Source organism: Hippopotamus amphibius, chromosome 10 (assembly GCF_030028045.1).
Source record: "Hippopotamus amphibius kiboko isolate mHipAmp2 chromosome 10, mHipAmp2.hap2, whole genome shotgun sequence".
Taxonomy (NCBI): domain Eukaryota; kingdom Metazoa; phylum Chordata; class Mammalia; order Artiodactyla; family Hippopotamidae; genus Hippopotamus; species Hippopotamus amphibius.
Genome location: NC_080195.1, coordinates 58,166,321 through 58,185,512, shown reverse-complemented (window position 1 = coordinate 58,185,512; position 19,192 = coordinate 58,166,321). Strand labels below are relative to the sequence as shown.

Genomic DNA, 19,192 nt, shown 5'->3' with positions numbered 1-19,192 from the left:
AAGGAGGGAGGGCAATATAAAGGTAGGGGATTAATAGGTAAAAACTATTATGTATAAAATAAGCTACAATGATATATTGTACAACACATTTTATAATAACTACAAATGGAGTATAACCTTTAAAAATTGTGAATTGGTATATTATATATGTGTAACATAATATTGTACATCAACTATATTCCAATTAAAAATTGTATAATCTATATAGCTGATTCACTTTGTTGTACAGCAGAAACTAACACAACATTGTAAAGCAATTATACTCCAGTAAAGATCTGAAAAAGAAATTGTATAATCTAATTTGTAAGATTAAACTGACACATATAAAACAGCAAGAAAAATAAGTATAAAACATGAGGTGCTGATTATAAGTGAAATGGAGTTTAGAAGAAAGGAGACTATGTAGTGTGGGCCGAAGATTCTGGAGAGGGTTAGGCAGTGAGCTGAGTTCTGAATGATGACAACTCTGGAAGGAAGTCACTGCAAGTAGAAGGAAATAGCAATGAAAAAAGCACAGATATGAAACTCAGAAGGTGGGTGGGGAGTGGGGAGAAACAGGAAGAGTGAGAAAAGAGGGCTGGAAGAAGTAGAGATAATGGGTGAAGAATAAGGTTGGGAACTGATAGGGGCTGCCTTCAGAGTAGAGCTGGAAAGACACACTGAGCAAGGGGACTCTGTACCGCTGGCAGGGGGGAGCTTCCATCCAGGAAAGGACCTTTTCCTTCCATATTCAAAGCACTTCCTGCATGCAACTGGCCCCAGCCTGGTCCTGATTTTCCCAGAAATAAAATATTTGCCATTCCAGCTCCAGAACAATTCTGAAGCTATTACCATGAACACTCCCACTAATAGGGCAAATAACACATTAAAGAACAGGGGCTGAAAAGCAGAGGGTGCCCCATTTTCACCAGAAGGTTTTAAATTATGTTCCATCTGGCATCTGAAAGCTGCTGCATCACTTCTTCTTTACCATGACTTTAGTTAGATACCAATTAACATGGATTTGCCCTTAGCTCTTAGCTTTCCAAAAGAAATGGTGAAAAGCTCCAAAGTTCTGGGCAGAGCACAGTGATTTTCAGAAGACCAGGGATGGGGAGGAAACCAAGCCATCAGTGAGTTGTGGGCTGGTCAGGGTTTGGGGGAAGGTTAATGTAGAGAAATTAAAAATAAATAAGAAAGTAGAGCTAGTTCCCGCTCTTTTCTCTTTCAGCTTTAAATAAGCAGTCTCATTTCGTACCCTGTTGATCAAATACTGTTGCATGTACAAGTGTTTAATCTCGTCTCTCTTCATAATCTCTAGCTCCACTTCAGTTGGATCTGCTCTTTCAAATTCTAAGAACTTCGGAATATCTAGAGTGAATGCTGATGCTTTTGACGATCTAGACAACGAATCACGAGTGGTCAAATCCCCGTCCTTTCCAGGAGAGAGTCTGAGGAAGCCTCCTGCTGAGGCTGCAGACACTGCCTGTTCCATTTGGGGGGCCACTTCAGCCTGATTTTTCATCTGCTGTCGCTTAAAAGCTAGGAGGGTTTCCTCATCATACTGAAATCTCTTTTCTGGAACTTCTTCTGGGTGTATCTGAGGGACTTGGGGAATGGGGACGCACTTGGATGTGTGAAGAGTCGACTGAATGTTCTTCAGTTCTTGCACCAGACACTGTATTTCCTCAATGACAGCCACTTTAAGGTCTCGAAGAGAGACAATGCACTTGTTCATGTGCATTTTCTTTGCATAGGCCTGACAGAAAGAACAGGAAGCAAAATGACAACCCACTCGCAAAGCGCAGCCTGAAACACAATTTGCTTTTGTCCCTTGACTAGAATGCCTAGAGAAAACTCAAGATAAAAATTTATCTGATCATTCTTGTCCACTACTAAGTTATTTTCTCTGGCTTTTAGCCTTTTCCCCATTTCACCTCTACATTAGGGGGAGACAGTTTGGATGTGACCTCTGGTGTCCCCCAGCTGGCTTCTAGGGCTGAGTTCCCCTCTGTCCTCCTCCTATCACTCAATGGAAGTCCTTCCTGAGCCCTGTACTCAGCCAGATCCCAGGGAGGGGAAGGTCATTCTTTGGTCAAAAACACACAAGTAACTGTCCTTTCCTGATGGAAACTCAAATCTTATTGGCTTAGACTCACCTAGGGTTGCCCACCTAGGGCCAAAATATAGTTTAGCCTGTTGTCATTCTATATTTTGGCCACATTCTTTCTTTTACTCCTTGGGCAGGCAAGGTCATGATCCTTGGACTCTTCCTTAGTTCTTCTTCCATTTATCTAAGCCAAGCTTTGCCCCCTCCTCCAGCCACAGGTGCCGTACAGACCCACTGCTCCCTCACTGCTAACTCTCTCCCCAGTCTGTGTCTCCTAAATGCCCTTCCAGAGCCTATAGTCACATGCAACTCTACTCCTGGTGTGCAGTTAGGCAACTAGGTGGCCCAAAGGCTATTAAGGAGTAACTTTGCATAAATATGCAGGTTAAAAAAAAAAAAAAGATCAAAAGGCACTTCTTTGAGTAGTCTTACAAAAATTACCTGTATATTTACTATCTACTGCAACAAAATAGAGGAGATGTTTTACATACTTAAGAACAAACCTTTAAAGCATTAAGGTTTAAACTCAAAATCCAGCCCTTGGGTGAGTGGGAGACCACTTCTGAAGTATCTGGAGGATTGAGAATTAAGCTGAGAAGAACAAACCCAAACCAGCCTGCGTTTGTTCTACCTTTTTGAGGAGTCCTGTTTACAACACCAAGCCTCTCTTTCTAGTTTTCCAAATACCACACACACCTAAACACTAGCCACTGCAGGTGGGGGGGTGGGACAGGGAACCTATAATATACTATTTCTAAAACGCTTGATACTTTTCAATGACTTTGAATTTAACCACAATAAGAATAACTGTTTACTGACTTTGACCATTACATTAACCCTATGAAGAAGACTAGACATGTCTTGCCTTATTCTTGTACATTGGTAATAATAATTTTTTTTTAAACAGACAATACAACTGAGGCTTAGGGAGATTTACATGACTAACCAAGTTCATATAACTATTAAGCTTCAGAGATTGGAACAGAACTCTGATCTTCTGACCTGTGGAACTGTGTGCTTTACATTATTTAATGCTGTTATTTTAATAAAATAGATTTCAGTATAATGCAGTTCAGTTCAAGACATTACACCTGGCCACCACCTCTACCTGGACTATGAAATTTCAGGTTGGATGATTGGCAAATTGTAATCAAAAGCACATTTCTCTATGACAATGGATGAAACATGATAGTTGAAACAAGAATTGCCTTAGACAAACAGCTAGAAAAACAATCCAAATGGTCACTAAAAAAATGTTCAAATTGTCCTTTTGATCAGAAAGGTATAGTTATGAGCTATGAAAAATTACTTGTGGCTATCAATTGCCATACCAGGATCTTCGTAGTGCTGGCATATACAGCATCTTTGGTGAAATAGAAAAAGACACTCCTTCCTCAAGATACTTTACTTCCATTTGTCAGAAAATTATAAAATACTCAAACATATTATTTCTGTGGTATGATTGGCGCTCTTTCCAATATGATGCCTTGAAATGGGCAACCTGAACAGCCATACGAGGTGGCCATATACAAAATTCTCCTCGAAATGATAGCTCAAATGCCCGCTGAGCCTCTAAGTGTGAAAAGTCACTTGTCAATTCACACTAAGGAATTACTATGACAGGGAAAGGAAACTTTAGGACAAAAACAGGTATGAGAAATTAGGATGATTAGAAGCAGTTTGGAAAAATGCAGAGAGAATCAAAAAGGAATAAATATATCAATTGTTTAGTACTGAGTCACCTGCAAAAGTCTAGAAGTCCTTCAAACAAAGGCTAAATACAGTGGCCCCTTTTCCTAAGTCTTGGTGGTCCACAGCAGCCAAAAACAATATCCAATAAGGATATGTTTGAATTTCAGAGGTTCAAAGTCCATAAAATATAATGCCTTCACCCATGAAATTGGTATTGAACCAAGTAATTAATTTGAAGGCTGGTTCTGCCATGTTAACTAAACAGTCATGGATAAATCTCATATCTTCAGGACTCAATTTCCTCATTTGTAAAAAGGGGCATTATTCTAGATAATCATGAAAGCCTTTTCCAATTCTAAATTTCTATATATCTTTATGGACCAGATAACAGAATGGATGGCTTTAGCAGAATTCAGTAAAAAGATAAAAATAAAACCCAGGGTATGCTGGATTGTCATGAAGGCTGTGGGTAAGTACCATAGAGTCGAGGTATCCCAGTTCCTCTTCCTTCTTGGCAGCATTTATTCTCATGTGTTCAGGTATCTTATAGTCTGGGGCTGTCTTCAAATTGAAGTCTCCCATATACAACTGGGCCTCTTTGATGGCTTGAACATCTTTGGGATCTTCATAGTCATCCTCAGGTTTATTCTTGTACCTATCAGAAAAACAGACAGCCCAGCCATAGACAATAAACTCTCATTTGTCTACTTTAGGCATATAATCAAATTCAATATTGAAACAAAAGCATAATTCTGAGTCTGTGGTGCTGCCTTTTTCTATAGAGCCCAAGAATTTTTTTTAAGTTAATGACTATTTTTAAAGCAGCTCAAGCAAAATAATAAGTAATTAAATAAATAAAAAATAATCAGTAGACGGCGCTGAAAATAATCTGAATCGTTCTTAGGCTTTGGTTAACTTCTAAGTAATTTAGATCAACACTGTTATTTATTCCCTCCATAGAAATTATGCTTTGCATATGGGTTTTTTTTTTTTAAATCACTAAAAAGGTAAATTTTTTAAACAACATAAGTGACTGTCAAAGTTTGTCGTAACATTTTCAAAAGAGGCATGTAATTCAAAATGATAGCACGAGTATATATGTATTTACCTCCCTCTCTTTTCCCACATTCCATGGAAATGGCATTGTGGAGGTATTAAAGGGAGTAAATCAATAGGAAAGCTCAGGATGGGATAGAAAATCATGAGCAAACTAGTGATAGTGACATTTCTAGAAGACAGAAAGAAGATGAAATCATATTAAAGGATAAACCAGACCAATGAAAACTCTAGTCCCAAATACTCCCAGGAGAAGGCTATGAAAAGAATTGGATTTGGTCTTCTTGGTAGAGTTCTTAAGAGGCTCCAGGCAAAGATGGAGCAGATATGGAGCAGTGAATGCAATGCTAGACATTACTTGGCAAAATTAATTAGAGGATAGAAAAGGAATGCCTGAACCAGTTGAGCCCTCCCAACTTTCCAATCTACACACATGCAAGGTGGTAGCAATCTTATACCTAAAGTAAAACTGAAGAACTAATCTCTATAGGAACTGACCTCTCGGCTTGGGAAATACTAATGTATCTGTGTTATGTGTTGGCACCCCATTGTAGAGGATCTTCACTGGGAGACCCTAACCTACCTAATTCTTTGAAGTGAAGCCTGTCAGTCAACATGAGCACATAGCTCAGTCAGCCCTTTAGGAGAAAACAAATATACATATAGCAGAGGAAACACATGGCATCTAATGTATTAATTGACAATTGTTCATTTGTGTATAACCGCACTAAATAGAAAGATTAAATTTTTTGTCTTTTCTAAAATTTTATTTTATTTCAGTCTATAAGTACTGCTATTTGTTCGAACTGCTCACATAAATCCACTTCATCCAAAAAGGAAATGTAAAACGCTTCTAGCAGTGTAAGCATCGTTGGCAAGGCCTATCCAAAGGTTTTCCACTAGAGTCCACAGAAAATCCAAATGTAGTTAAACCATAAACTGGATGTTCTTATTATCTGTGCCATAAGAGATTTTCAAAATCAGTTCCTATCAAATGTCGATCATGGCAGGTAAGACCACTGAGCTGATTTCTGATACCCAAGTTATGTCATCATTGAACGTAATTTACCCTAAATAGTTACTGGCATCTGGAAGACCTTGGGGTAGGGGCTCTTCACAAGTAACACAAACACCACTTGCACAGGGACAACCGGGCATCCCCAGAGCAGCCATGTGATGCAGACTTCCTCCACCACCTCTTCCTCACTGTGGTACTCAGGCTCAAAAGCTAAGAGGACAATGCTCAAACTCATTGAGGGTCTTTACAAAGATTAGTGGAGGAGGTATTGTCAGGTACTAATTTTTGAGGTACAATCTAAATACTAAAAATGATGATGAGATCTTGAGTACTTGAGACTATTTATATTGCCTTGGATTCATTAAAGTTATTTTGCATGTCCAGGCTGCTTTCTATCTCACAGGATACTGTGGAGGATTAAGGGAGATAAAGTGTGTGACAGCCTAGTCTGTGTCTGCATACCCAGTATGTAATATTCCCATCCGCCTCCCCATCCCAAAATAAAGAGGTTAGTCCTTGAACTTTCAAACTACTTTGTAAAAAAGAAGAAATTAGTTTTTCTATCTGCATCCTTGCCGGCATGATTCTGAACTTCTCCCAGGAGTAACAGCTCTTTTGTAAAACAAACTTTATACTGTTTGAAATATACAAGAAGCTTCATTTTTGTTCAGGGCTCTTTACTTCCCACTGTGAAAAGTTACTTCTGAAGAGCGTAAACCCCAGAAGGTAACCACAACAAAAATATGTTAAGTGTTTTTTGTTTTGTTTTGTTTTTTGAAAATGACTCAATGGCAGGCTTGTGGACTTGTGCCTCTTCAGGAGAGAGAAGGCAAATACAACCTCCGAAGGGAACTGATCTAATTATTGCCTAAAGAAGTAAAGTTATACAACTATATTTAAGAACATAAGACAAAGCACCACTTTAAAACCAGAATGAACAGTTAGGTGAAAAACGTAGCTGAAATAGGAAAGGGAAATGGACTTAAGGATAATTTCAATTGGGACAATGATCCCTCAGTCCTAGGAGCTTCTGTTATCTGCATATCTTCAATCATATTCTTTCCTTTTTTTACGTTCCAAAACGTCTTCACTGAAATCTCAAAGCAGCATTCTCACAGAACTAAATAATAGTTATAATTTTGTTAGGATTCAAAATTTCAATCCAGTAGCCATCAGGATCTCGAATAAATGCCAGGCCTTTCATTTTCCCATCATCAGATTTCTTCACAAATTTGACTCTCAGTTCTTCAGATCTTTTACAAGCACCGTGAACATCACCAACAGCAATTCCAATGTGACCAAATCCCCGAGGATCTGAATTGCCACTGTGGTAACTCTGGGTCTCTTCATCTTCAGTGCCTCAATTGTGTGTTAGTTCAAGCGTAGCTTTTCTGGAGAATGCCCATGCTATTCTTTCATCTTTATTTTTGGGGCTGTCATTTTTATCCTCTTAAGCCAAGAAATAGAGTGAAAATTTCACAGTGGGACAATCTAATTTTTGGAATAGTGTCATTCCAAGAATTCTAGTATAAAAATCCAGTGACTTCTTAGGGTCCTTAACTCGCAGCATGGGCTGCTGCAAGAGAAAATCCTTGGTGCCGGGTTCTGGGTTGGAGCAGCAGCTGAGGGCAGCCTCGTGGGTGAGGCTGCCGGACATGGGCTGCGGTTCTGCCGTGGCCGCACTGCTGTATCGGGACGACGGTACTCGGGAACGTGGCAACCACAAAACTCCCTTTACCCAAGGTTAATGTTTTTAATGAAAGGAAAGGGGTAGAGAGGAAGGAAAGGAAAGAAAGGAAAGAAGAAAATACTTCTGCTTTTGCTATGTGAGAGAAACAAAGCCTATAATTAGCCTCATGTTATAAATAACTAGAACTGAACAAAAATATATGAAACAACTATGTTCAGACATTGAATGATAAGTAGCACAGGACTGTAATTGCTGAGAAAAGTGAAACAAAATAAGTAATCCCTACTATCTCCTAGTTTCTGCATGGAGGAAATTACCATACTATGGAATAGCGTTGGGATCCCAGGAATCAGATTTCGCAGAGGCCAAAATGGTTAGAACTTTGTGGAAAAGAATAGCAGAGCTATGCAAAGAAATCTATATAGGGCTCTCTATTGTTTTTGGCTGAATATTAACCTGTACACTTGTAATGTGAAATACCACGAAGCTGGGCAAAGAACACCTGGGGAAAGTCAAATACTGGGAAGATGTAAGACAACTAATTCTCATAGTTTACACATGGCTGGGACTCACTTATGATCCCACCAGCTAGAGGGCCCTTGTTAAATGTAGAAGACATTCAGTAGAAACCCCCAAAGAGTCATGCCTTCAAAGTAGGAGAAACAGAAGATGCAGACAATATTATCAATCACCTTGTCCTCACTGACACGTATGGAACAGTACACCCAAGAACACAGCAATACACACTCTTTTTCAAGCACATGTTGAACTTTAATTAAGATACTGTATGCAGGCCTATACAATTTCCAATAAGTTTAAATCACACAGACTATCTTCTATGACCACAGAAAATTAAATTAGAAACCAAAGATATTTTTTAAAACTTCAAAATATTTGGAAACTAAACAGCACATTTAAAAATAAACCATAAAAAGAGGTGAAGTTTTTCTTCCTTTCCTATTTTCTGAAAGACTTTGTTTAGGCTTGGTATTATTTCTTCCTTAAATATTTGATAGGATTTATCAGTAAAGCCACCTGGATCTGGAGTATTCTTTGAAGGAAGGTTATAAGTTATAAACTCAAAATTTTAATTGTTATAGTGCTACTCAGATCTTCTATTTCCTCTTGAGTCAGTTTTGGTAATTTGTGTCTTTCAAGGAATTTGTGCATTTCATCTAGGTTATCAGATTTATTGGCATAATAAAGTTCATACAATACTATTCCCTTTTTATTATTTTAATTTCTGTAGTATCTGTTGTGTTGTCCTCCTTTACTTTTGACATAGTTCACTTGTATCTTCTCTCTTTTTTGATCACTCCACAAGAGGTTTATCAGTTTTATTATTTTTTTTCAAGAAACTAGCTTTTAGTTATAGATTATTTAAAAATACTGTTTGTCTGATTTCTATGTCATTGATTTCTGTTCTATATTATTTCCTTTATTCTACTTTAATTGGGTTTAATTAACTCTTTTCTTCTTGAGGTTTAAGGTATAAACTTTGATTTTATACTTTTCTTCTCTTCTAATGTAGGAATTTAAAGTATAAATTTCCCTCTAAGCCCTGAGCTGTATTCCACTAGTTGTGATATATTTTCATTATTATTCAGTCCAAAATATTTTCTAATATCTCTTGTGGTTTATTTTTAAATAACAATGTCAATAAATGTGAAGATTTTAAAAGATATTTTGAGACATTAAAACAAAAGACTTCAAGTAAAAGAAACTTACAGTTCCTCCCACTCTTTCTTTCGCTGCTGAATCTTCAGTTGGGCCCTTTCAGCTTTTAATATAAGTTTCCTCGTTTTCTCAATTTGATTTTCCACCATAATTTCGCTTAGGGTTTTAGGCCGAAATTTCTTCCCTTTTTCTATGATTGATTCTTCTGGCACACTAATACTCCCACCTATAGAGAGAGTCAATATTTTTTTTTCAATCTTTTTGAAACATCAAAATAAAACTCTTAAGGACTTCCCTGGTGGCGCAGTGGTTAAGAATCCACCTGCCAATGCAGGGGACACGAATTTGATTCTTGGTTCCGGAAGATCCCACATGCCACGGAGTAACTAAGCCCGTGCACCACAACTACTGAGCCCACATGCCACAACTACTGAAGCCTGTGCACCTAGAGCCTGTGGTCTGCAACAAGAGAAGCCACCACAATAAGAAGCCCACGCCACAACAAAGAGCCCCCTGCTCGCTGCAGCTAAAGCCTGCACAGCAACGAAGACCCAATGCAGCTAATAAATAAATTAATTTAAAAAAACAATATTTGAGAGGTTTTTAAAATAATTAGCTGCATATAAATAAATTAGCTCTGCTAATAAATTAATTATTTATGGGGGGATACTCTTCCTTGTGGTGCATGGGCTTCTCATTGTGGTGGCTTCTCTTGTTGCAGAGTACAGGCTCTAGGCACGTGGCTTTCAGTAGTTGTGGCTCACAGGCTCTAGAGAGCAGGCTCAGTAGTTGTGGCACACAGGCTTAGTTGGGCTTAGTTGCTCTGAGGCATGTGGGATCCTCCCAGAGGAGGAATTTAATCCATGTCCCCTGCACTGGCAGGTGGATTCTTAACCACTGCGCCACTAGGGAAGTCCCTCAAATATTGCTTTTAACCTGCCACATTTTAAAAATCCAAGAATATAATGAATCTGTAAGCCATGGTATATATTAAGCAACTACCATGAATGAAATCCCATAAAAATACTTTAGAATACCAAAATAAAGAGATATAAATCACAATTTTTGTTCCTCAGAACCTTATTAAAAAGTTGGCCTGTGCTCCACAACAAAAGAAGCCACCCCAAGGAGGAGCCCGCTCACCTCAACAAAGAGTAGCCCCTGCTCACCACAACTAGAGAAAGCCCGGGTGCAGCAACAAAGACCCAGCACAGCAGATAGATAGATAGATAGATAGATAGATAAAGTTAGAGAACAAGATAACAAATAACAGACCTCTGACAGGTATTGGGAAGCTGGGAAAGAGTGTTTGTAAGCTCATGAAGGGGAAAGGGAAAAGCAAGTGAGTCCTACTCGACAGGTATGATTTGAGGTGACATATACCAACTGCAGTGCTCTGTGGCCAATCGAAAAATGGTCAGAAACACACAAATCTAGAATTTAAAAATTACTGGCTTTATCACAGATACATGGACAAATGCTCAACATTACTAGTCATCAGGGAAATGCAAATCAAAACCACAATGAGATATCACCTCACACCTGTCAGAACGGCTGTTATCAAAAAGATGACAAATAACAAGTGTTGGTGAGGAGATGGAGAAAAGGAAATCTCTGTGCACTGTCGGTAGGAATGTAAATTGGTACAGCCGAGATATGGCAGCAACAGATAAAGAAGATTTGGTATATTACACACACACACACACACACACACACACACACTAGAACATTAGCCATAAAAAAGAATAAAATCTTGCCATTTGTGACAACCTGGATGACCTAGAGGGTGTTATGTTGACTGAAATATGTCAAAGAAAGACAAATACTGTATGAGTTCTTTTATATGTGGAATCTAGAAAAACAAAACAAATGAACAAACAACAAAACAGAAACAGACTCATAGATACAGAAAACAAACAGCTGGTTGCCAGAGGGGAGGGAGGAGGGGGACGAAATAGGTGAGGGAGATGAAGAGGTACAAACTCCCAGTTACAAAACAAATGAGTCAGGGGGATGAAATGCACAGCAAACACAGTCAATGTTGTAGTAATAATTCTGTATGGTAACAGATGGTAACTAGCCTTATCATGGTGGTCATTATGTAATATATAGAAATAAGGGATCACTAGGGTACCTGGAACTAAGAGTTTTGCAGGTCAATTATACTTCAATAACAATTAATTCATTAAAATAATTGGTTTTATCACCTGTAAGTATCTACTGGGGGAATTATTCTATTTATGTTCAAGCCACATATAGATATACTTTAGATATGCATGAAAAAAGTTAAATAATATTGATGGTCAAATAGCTATAAGCCACCATTTCATTTCATACTTCAGACATATAACACCATGGAAAAATAAGAGTTTAATGTGGCCTGGGTGGCCACAGAAAGACTTTACAGTAAAAGTGTAATCCGTATATATAAAATAACCGACAAGGCCCTACTGTATAGCACAGGGAACGACACTCAATATTTTGTAATAACCTATGAGGGAAAAGAATCTGATAAAGAATACACATAACAGTCACTGTGCTCTACACTTGAAACTAATACAACACTAAATCAACTACACTTCAATAAAAAACATAAAAGTGTAATTTGATCTGGATCCCCAAGAATCGGTAGAATTCAGAGAGGAGAAGAATGAATTGGTCACTCCACCAGGAACCTGGGTGTGGAAGTTTCAGACCTAATTAAGAAGCAGCAAGCAGGACAATAAGCTAAACGTGCCAGTCGAGCAGTATGAGAATGCACTACTGGAAATAAAATAGGGATATATTGTGGGAGGATTAAATATGGAGATAATGGTTTCACAATTTATCCTAGAGGCAGAAAGAAGCCATTAAAGGTTTCTCAGTGAAGAGAGTGAACCAGTATTAATGTATCATGGGCACTAGTATTACTGTATCGTGGGCACCAGCCTAGATCTGGCCAGGCTGTAGTGCCCTTTATCCTTGGCTGGGTTCTGCAAGCCATTCCCAGAATTCTTGTCTTGCTCCCCGTCACCCACAGTCGCCCTGCGGTCAGGCACAAGAGGCAGGGCGCAGGAATTAGAGGTACTATCTTCTACATCTGTATTCTCAGCCATCATTCTGTTTAATGCATACGCTCTTGGAAAAGAGTGTGAGATGTGTTCTAGCCCTACACTCTGGGATGGGGCCCAGGAATCTGGGAACACACACTGGCTAGAATACCCAGCGTCTGGGGAGATCCTAGATTTCAGAATAGCTGGAAGTAGGAAGTAAGATATCAGCTGCACCAGATGCTCTTAACCACTCTCAGTCACATGACTGGGATTCAAAGGTTCTGCTCACAAAAAGATAATTCAATTTCTAAATTTAAAAAATAGGGATGTAAAAGCCTTCTCATCAATTAGATTACCTGTATCCCTCTGGCTATCCTTTCTTCCAGCTCCATCTTTTTCGAACCTCTCAAATTTGCTTGTTCTTCTCTCTGATTGACTTGGCCGTTTGGATTTGGAGTATTTAGAGGGCTTCACAAGCCTATAGGAGGATAACTTGTGATCACTTTGTATGGCATGAACCACAATAGTATCGCTTTCCAATGAATCACGAAATCTGAAGGAAAAAAAAATTGTTTGCAATAGTCACCATTTTAATAATGATGCAAGATTATTATGTAATAAATAAGATCACAATGTACTATGCTGATAAACAATACCATAATATCATGCTGGATCCCAAATTCAACCATGCACATACCAACAAGGGTGTAGTGGAAGTTGAATAGGACTTAGTTAAAGAACAAGTAGAATTTTCTTTCTAATGAAAATACTAACCACCTCATTATTAACAGTATAATACCACTGTTTTGCTAGTATGTAGAAGAGTCAAAATTTTTCAGACAGACTGCAGTTTAAAGCCAAACGGATCATATCAAACTCAGAGGAAATGTAATTCATCTTCCTGTCTATCGTCTCATCTATTATCTCATGTGATAGATAACAGACGAGGAGATGATAAATATGTGTATATCATATATTACCCTATTTGTTTCTATAAAAAAACATTAAGCTCAGGAATCTGTACTACTCTCCAGTTCACCTTTCTCTTAGAACCCATAGAAATTTACCTTTTGAAAGTTATTCATCAATTTAATTGTTGCTATTTTTTGGCACTGGTTCATAATCATTTCCTCATCTTTTAACTTTATCAATTTATGTATATAGCAATTATTCCTTTAAAATGTCTTATGTCTAAGTTGATTTATAGATTCAATGTAATTCCAATCAAAATCTTTACAGGTTTTGTTGTGAAAACTGACATTGCTTCTATGCAAAGGACCCAAGCAATATTGAAGGTGAAGAACAAGGCCAGACGATTTACAGTATCAGATGTCAGCAATAATTAAGGTCATGTGACACTAATGCAAAAAATAGGCCAATGGAATAGAATGAAGAGTTCAGAAACAGACCCACATATTCATGGTTACCTGATTTTTGACAAAAGGACCGCTACAATCTAGTGAGGAAAGGATGGTCTTTTCAGCAAATGATAGTAGGTCAACTGGATATCCATATAGAAACAAAAGACACTTGATCTCTACCTATACCACCCACAAAAACTATCCAAGATAGGTAATGGCAAAACAGTAGCGCTTCTACAAGAAAATGGAGAATATTTTATAAATTGGGAATAGGCAAAGAGATTCCTTAACTACAATGTGAAAGCACTAACCATAAAGTTAGTGAAAATCTTGATAAATTGAAAAAGAAAACATTGATAAACTGAACTTTATTAAAATTAAAATCTTCTGCTCAGAAAGACACTATAGTGAGGATAAAAAGACAAGCCACCGAATGGAGCAAGATACTTTCCATGCATGCATACACACACATAGGTATATCATATATACATGTGTCATGCAGATGACAAAAGACTCATTCGGAATATATAACTCCCACAACCCAATTTTTAAATGAAAAGATTTGAACAAACACCTAACAAAAGAGAATATACACATAACCAATAAGTATAGGAAAAGGGACTGAAAATCATCTCTCATCTGGGAAATGTCCATTTAAATCACACTGAGACACTACTACAGAATAGCTGAAATGTAAAGAGCTGATGACGCCCAGTGATGGCAAGCATGCGTGTTATGGGTTGAATTGTTTCCCCCAAAAAGGATATGTTGAAGTCCTAAACCCTCCCCCCAGGTACCTCAGAATATGAGGTACCTTATCTGGAAATAAGGCCTTGATGGAGGTAATCAGGTTAAAATGAAATCATTACGGTGGATCCTAATCCAACACGACTGGTGTCCTTACAAAAAGGGGGAATTTGGACGAGCACAGAGGGAATATTCTATGAAGAGGGACAGAAACGACACCATGTAAAGACAGAAGATTTGCAGTGATGCATCTACAAGATAAGAAACACCAAAGATTGCTGGCAAAACCACCAGAAGCTCAGAGAAAGGCATGGAACAGATTCTCCCTCCCAGCTCTCAGAAGAAACCGATTTAGCCAACACTGATTTTGGACTTCCAGTCTCCAGAGTTATCAGGTAACAGATGTCTGTTTTTGTAAGGCAGCCAGACCATGGTACTTTGTTATGGAAGCCCTAGGAAATAAATACAGTGGGGATCAACTGGAATTCTAATACACTGATGATCAGAGTATAAATTAATTGAAAAAACCGTCAGTGTTTAATAAAGCTGTCAGTGTTTAATAAAGCTAAGCATGCTTAGAACATACAGCCCAGCAGTTCCACTCCTGATTACACAGCAAACAAATAAGTGCTTATGTCCCTTGAAGGGCATGCACAAGAAAGTTCATAGCAGCATTATTCATTGTAGCCAGAAAATAGCAGTAGCCAAATATCCATCAGCAGTTAAATGCATTAATAAATTGTGGTATAACCATTTAATAGACTATTACAAAGCAATGAAGGTGAATGAAGTACTGCTACCTGCATTAACATGGGTAATCTCAGGCATGATACTGAGTAAAGAAGCCAGATACAAAAGAGTTCATACTGCAGCTTTCCATGTATATGAAGTTCACAGACACAACTAATCTATGGTGATAAACATTCACCTTTGGAGAGTAAATATTTACTGGGAGGAGGCCATGAGGGAAATTTCTGGAGTGCTATAAATGTTCTTAATCTAGGTAGGGGGTATATGTTTATACATCTGTAAAAATGTATCAAGCTATTCAATTAAGATTTATGCATTTTGCTGTATGTAAATTATATCTCAAAAAGGCAAAAAGAAAAAGCAGTCTCCTCTGGGAAGTCATACTGATGCATGAAAGGAATTGGACAGGAAGGTGTCATCTTTCATTACAAGTCCCTTGGCTCTATTTTATTTTTGATTTTCTAATACGTACATACTCGTGTGTTAATTAGATATAAAATAGTTTGTCAAAAAAACAAAGTAAATATATATGACATAATTTGGTTTGTAAAAAATTTCGCAGACAAACTAGGAAGGAGTGAGCTCAGGAAAATATCTGTAGCAGTGACAAGAGGATTCCTTGAGATTTTAGGAGTCAGTAGCTACTTCAGGAGACCTCTTATATGACCATTTAAGCCACTGGAAACTACTTTCTTTGAATATATGCTCTCAAACATCTTAACTTGCAGGAAATATGGAGCCTACCTATTCTGTAGCTTCATCAGGCCAAGTTGGTGTTTATCTTTTTCCCATGCTAATTCCTTTTCCACTCGTTGAATTTTATTAGCTGTTTTCCTGTCAATCTCAGCACGAATTTTAGAATCTAGATCAAAATCCTGCAAATAAGTAGGTTTGTTCATCAGAATGGGTACTTTTATCAATGAACTTTATCAATGCTATTTCAGACATATAAGTAAGATTTTAAGGTTTGTCCTCAATTTTATACCACATCATAATTCTCTCCTAAATATCGTAAATTCTCTCATTCTAGAAAGAAACAACATACTTCTGATTTTATACTGTCACAAAATATGGAGAAAAGTTCCCAGAAATAATTAACAATGATAAAAATACAGTTACATATTAAAAGATTTTTCCCACAATAAAAACAGTGAATGCTAACAGAATATTTGGAGAGTTTACAAAAAAAAAAAAAAAAAAAAAAAAAAAAGCAACTCTCTCCACCCCGAAGTAACTACTATTACATAACCAGCTGGGCACAAGGCAGAAGTTCATGGCACTTGATCATTAGCTGAACCTTCCCTCCCATGTGACTCCACCTAGGAAAGACAGTAATGTTTTTGGTGTCTTCCCAATATAACCAAGTTCTAGTTGAATGTCCTTCACCAAAGGGGCCATTTTCCCCATAAGAATACTTAGGGGCCTCGCGTTTCTTTCCTTCACTCCTGGAAAAATATCAGGGCCTTCATTCACACTGAATTGAAAGTAATTATTCTTTCCAGGTGTGTTGGTGCTTTAAGTAATGGTGTATGTGAGATGCTTAGCCACAGAACTTGCCTCAGTTTTTTATTTTGAATTGTCAAACATATTTTGCAAGTGTCAACCCTTTTATTAGTAAAATAACAAACATCTTTTAACCATTACAAGTTGGTCTTTTTTACCAATATAATGAGTTAATTATTATGAGTCCACCAAAGTTTTTGTTGTTGTTGTTGTTGTTTTAATGAAACTGGCTGAGTGCTTCTAGAATTATAGGACTGGGTAACCCATGGGTATAGCCAGGATAATAAGTACTGAGCTTTTATTTGATTAGGCTCTCGACAGTAATTCCATTTAAGATAATGTTAAAGAATGGGGAAAAATCATCACTAGCAGGTAGATGGGGATTTGCAACAAGTCGCAGAAAAAAAATTTAACACAACATTAGCTTAAACAATTTGGTGATTGTTCCTATAGCTACAACTACACTAAGTCATCTTTTAAAAACTTTGTGGATGAACCAGGTACTATCTTTTCAATAGAGCTGATGAATTATAGAAAAGGAACCACAGAGAATCAAATGGCTAGGTATGGTAAGGACTGATAACCAGATTCAAACTTATATCTTATTACCAAAAAAAAAAGTGAAGTAGCTAAATCCAGAAGTAAACTTTGTATAAAGAGGCTCATCTATATCCAAACCAAGTTGCGTGACAAGTTCTACAGTAGTTTAGTTGCTGCCAACATGCTGATCGACCAGACAAGGGAAATTTAAAGATGGTTTTAAGTGTTCCTACTTGTTGGCAAAATAGCAGCCTCAATTCAGAAACAGCATATGTTAAAATTAAAATCAAATTTATTTGAGCCTTACTGTCCGTTTAAACTGCATATGTGTTGGTAATTCTTCATTCATCTGTAATAGTTTCTGTAATTCGTTCCTTAAAGCTTTGATTCGTTCTCTCTTCCCAGCCTTGATTTCTTCCACTTCTTTCATTAACTTGTCATGTTCTCTTTTTCTTCTGGCATTCTCAATACTGAAAACAGAAATTAAAAAAAATAACATGTTAAAGATAAGTAACAGCAAAGAGAAAATTAGTATTTAATAATTTGGAAATTCATTTAACTTGGTCAGCTTTGGTAAAACGTTGGTATGTTTTGCAAAAGCCCAGTCCTAGAAGGTATTGATCAACATTCCCATACCTGTAGGCTTTAGGATCTTCAATATCTTCTGGAATTGGCTCTGTTTCTATTCCAAACTATAAGAAAGGGAGTAAAAGGTTAGCCCCTTTAAATTGCCTATTTCCCTTAAAATATCTAATAAGTAGTAAATTGAGGGCTTTTCTCTGCTAATTTCTAACAACTATAGGCCTGGAAAGTATTGTCACAAAAAATAAACTGGGGAAAAAACTTATTTGTTTCTACTTCATTTAAAGAGGTGGGTCAAAAAAGAAACTCAATCACATGCATGCAAAATGTTAGTATCACCATATTCCCCTCCAAAATGTGAATTACTAATATTCATGTGCTACTAACAAAAAATACACCCAAAAAATCCTCCAGGTAATTTATTTTAAAGTACTTTTATTTTTTTAGCATATTCCTTCCATATATGCTTTGATCTCCCCAAAATATGTGTATACAATGAAAAACTTAAGTATTTTTTTTTCAATTTTAAGTGTTTCTCTTGACCTTATCAAAGATATTCAGTGGGAAATACACAGAATAATATAATCCCACTCCTTGAGAAAAAAAGATATGAAATCAGAAATATGACTCTCCCTTTAGAAAGGAAATCAGTGTAAATTAAGAAGTACTGTGAAGTAAATCACTTTGAAGTACTTTACTTATTCAGATGCAGTGCTGATTTATAATCCAGTGAATAACACAAAAAGTCCTAGTTTGCTAGCTAACCAGTTCTTAAATAAAATTGAACTTATTCTTTATTCTCTTTCATAGCACATAGGTCTCTGTTTTTGCTATCAGTTTTTATAAAGAAATATTCTCTTTTGATTGAGTTGTTTTATTACAGTGCTAGTCTTTATATACATAAAATGTAAATCTACATTTATGTAAGATAAGGTTTATGACTTTCATAAAGTGAAGTCACAAAATATGACCAATGTAAGAGACAAATGATGGCAAATACCTTTTAGTTACTGTTAAACCCTTAGGACAGAACTTGACTGAACTTTATTCTTTTACTGTACAGAGCTAAGCCCCTTGCTTCTCCAATATTAGTTGTGATTTCCAGGATTTGATACTGCTGTCAGCCAACTATCTCCTGACCTCAGCTGTTTACAATAAATTTGAGTTAAACAAAGGTGCTTCCAAAGAGTTCCAAAATACCTGCCAATTGTTCTCAACCCTGACTGCACTCTAGAACTGTGGGAGGTGGGGAAGGGGGTGAGTTTTATAAAATACAGATGGTCCCTGACTTACGATGGTCAACATAACGACTTTGATTTTATGATGGTGCAAAAGCAATATGCATTCGGCAGAAAGCGTACTTCAGGTGTAGAATTCTGATCTTTTCCTGGCTAGAGTCTCCCGTGATGCTGGGCAGCTGCTGCAGCCACAGCTCCCAGGCAGCCACGTGACCAT

At 37.3% G+C, this 19,192-nt stretch overlaps 1 protein-coding gene and 1 pseudogene across 1 annotated transcript in view; both read right to left on the bottom strand.

Moving 5' to 3' along the window:
• The window catches only part of CFAP44 (cilia and flagella associated protein 44), a 105,172-nt gene that overhangs the window by 26,039 nt on the left and 59,941 nt on the right, over nt 1–19,192 (bottom strand). The window contains exons 20-26 of the mRNA XM_057696316.1: nt 17,792–17,847; nt 17,463–17,625; nt 15,857–15,987; nt 12,611–12,807; nt 9,274–9,448; nt 4,259–4,436; nt 1,238–1,738 (exon numbers count right to left, since the gene is read on the bottom strand). Coding sequence (XP_057552299.1) covers nt 1,238–1,738; nt 4,259–4,436; nt 9,274–9,448; nt 12,611–12,807; nt 15,857–15,987; nt 17,463–17,625; nt 17,792–17,847 — 1,401 coding nt within the window. The remainder of the gene's footprint in view (nt 1–1,237; nt 1,739–4,258; nt 4,437–9,273; nt 9,449–12,610; nt 12,808–15,856; nt 15,988–17,462; nt 17,626–17,791; nt 17,848–19,192) is intronic.
• On the bottom strand, nt 6,976–7,850 carry LOC130830453 (lactoylglutathione lyase-like; annotated as a pseudogene).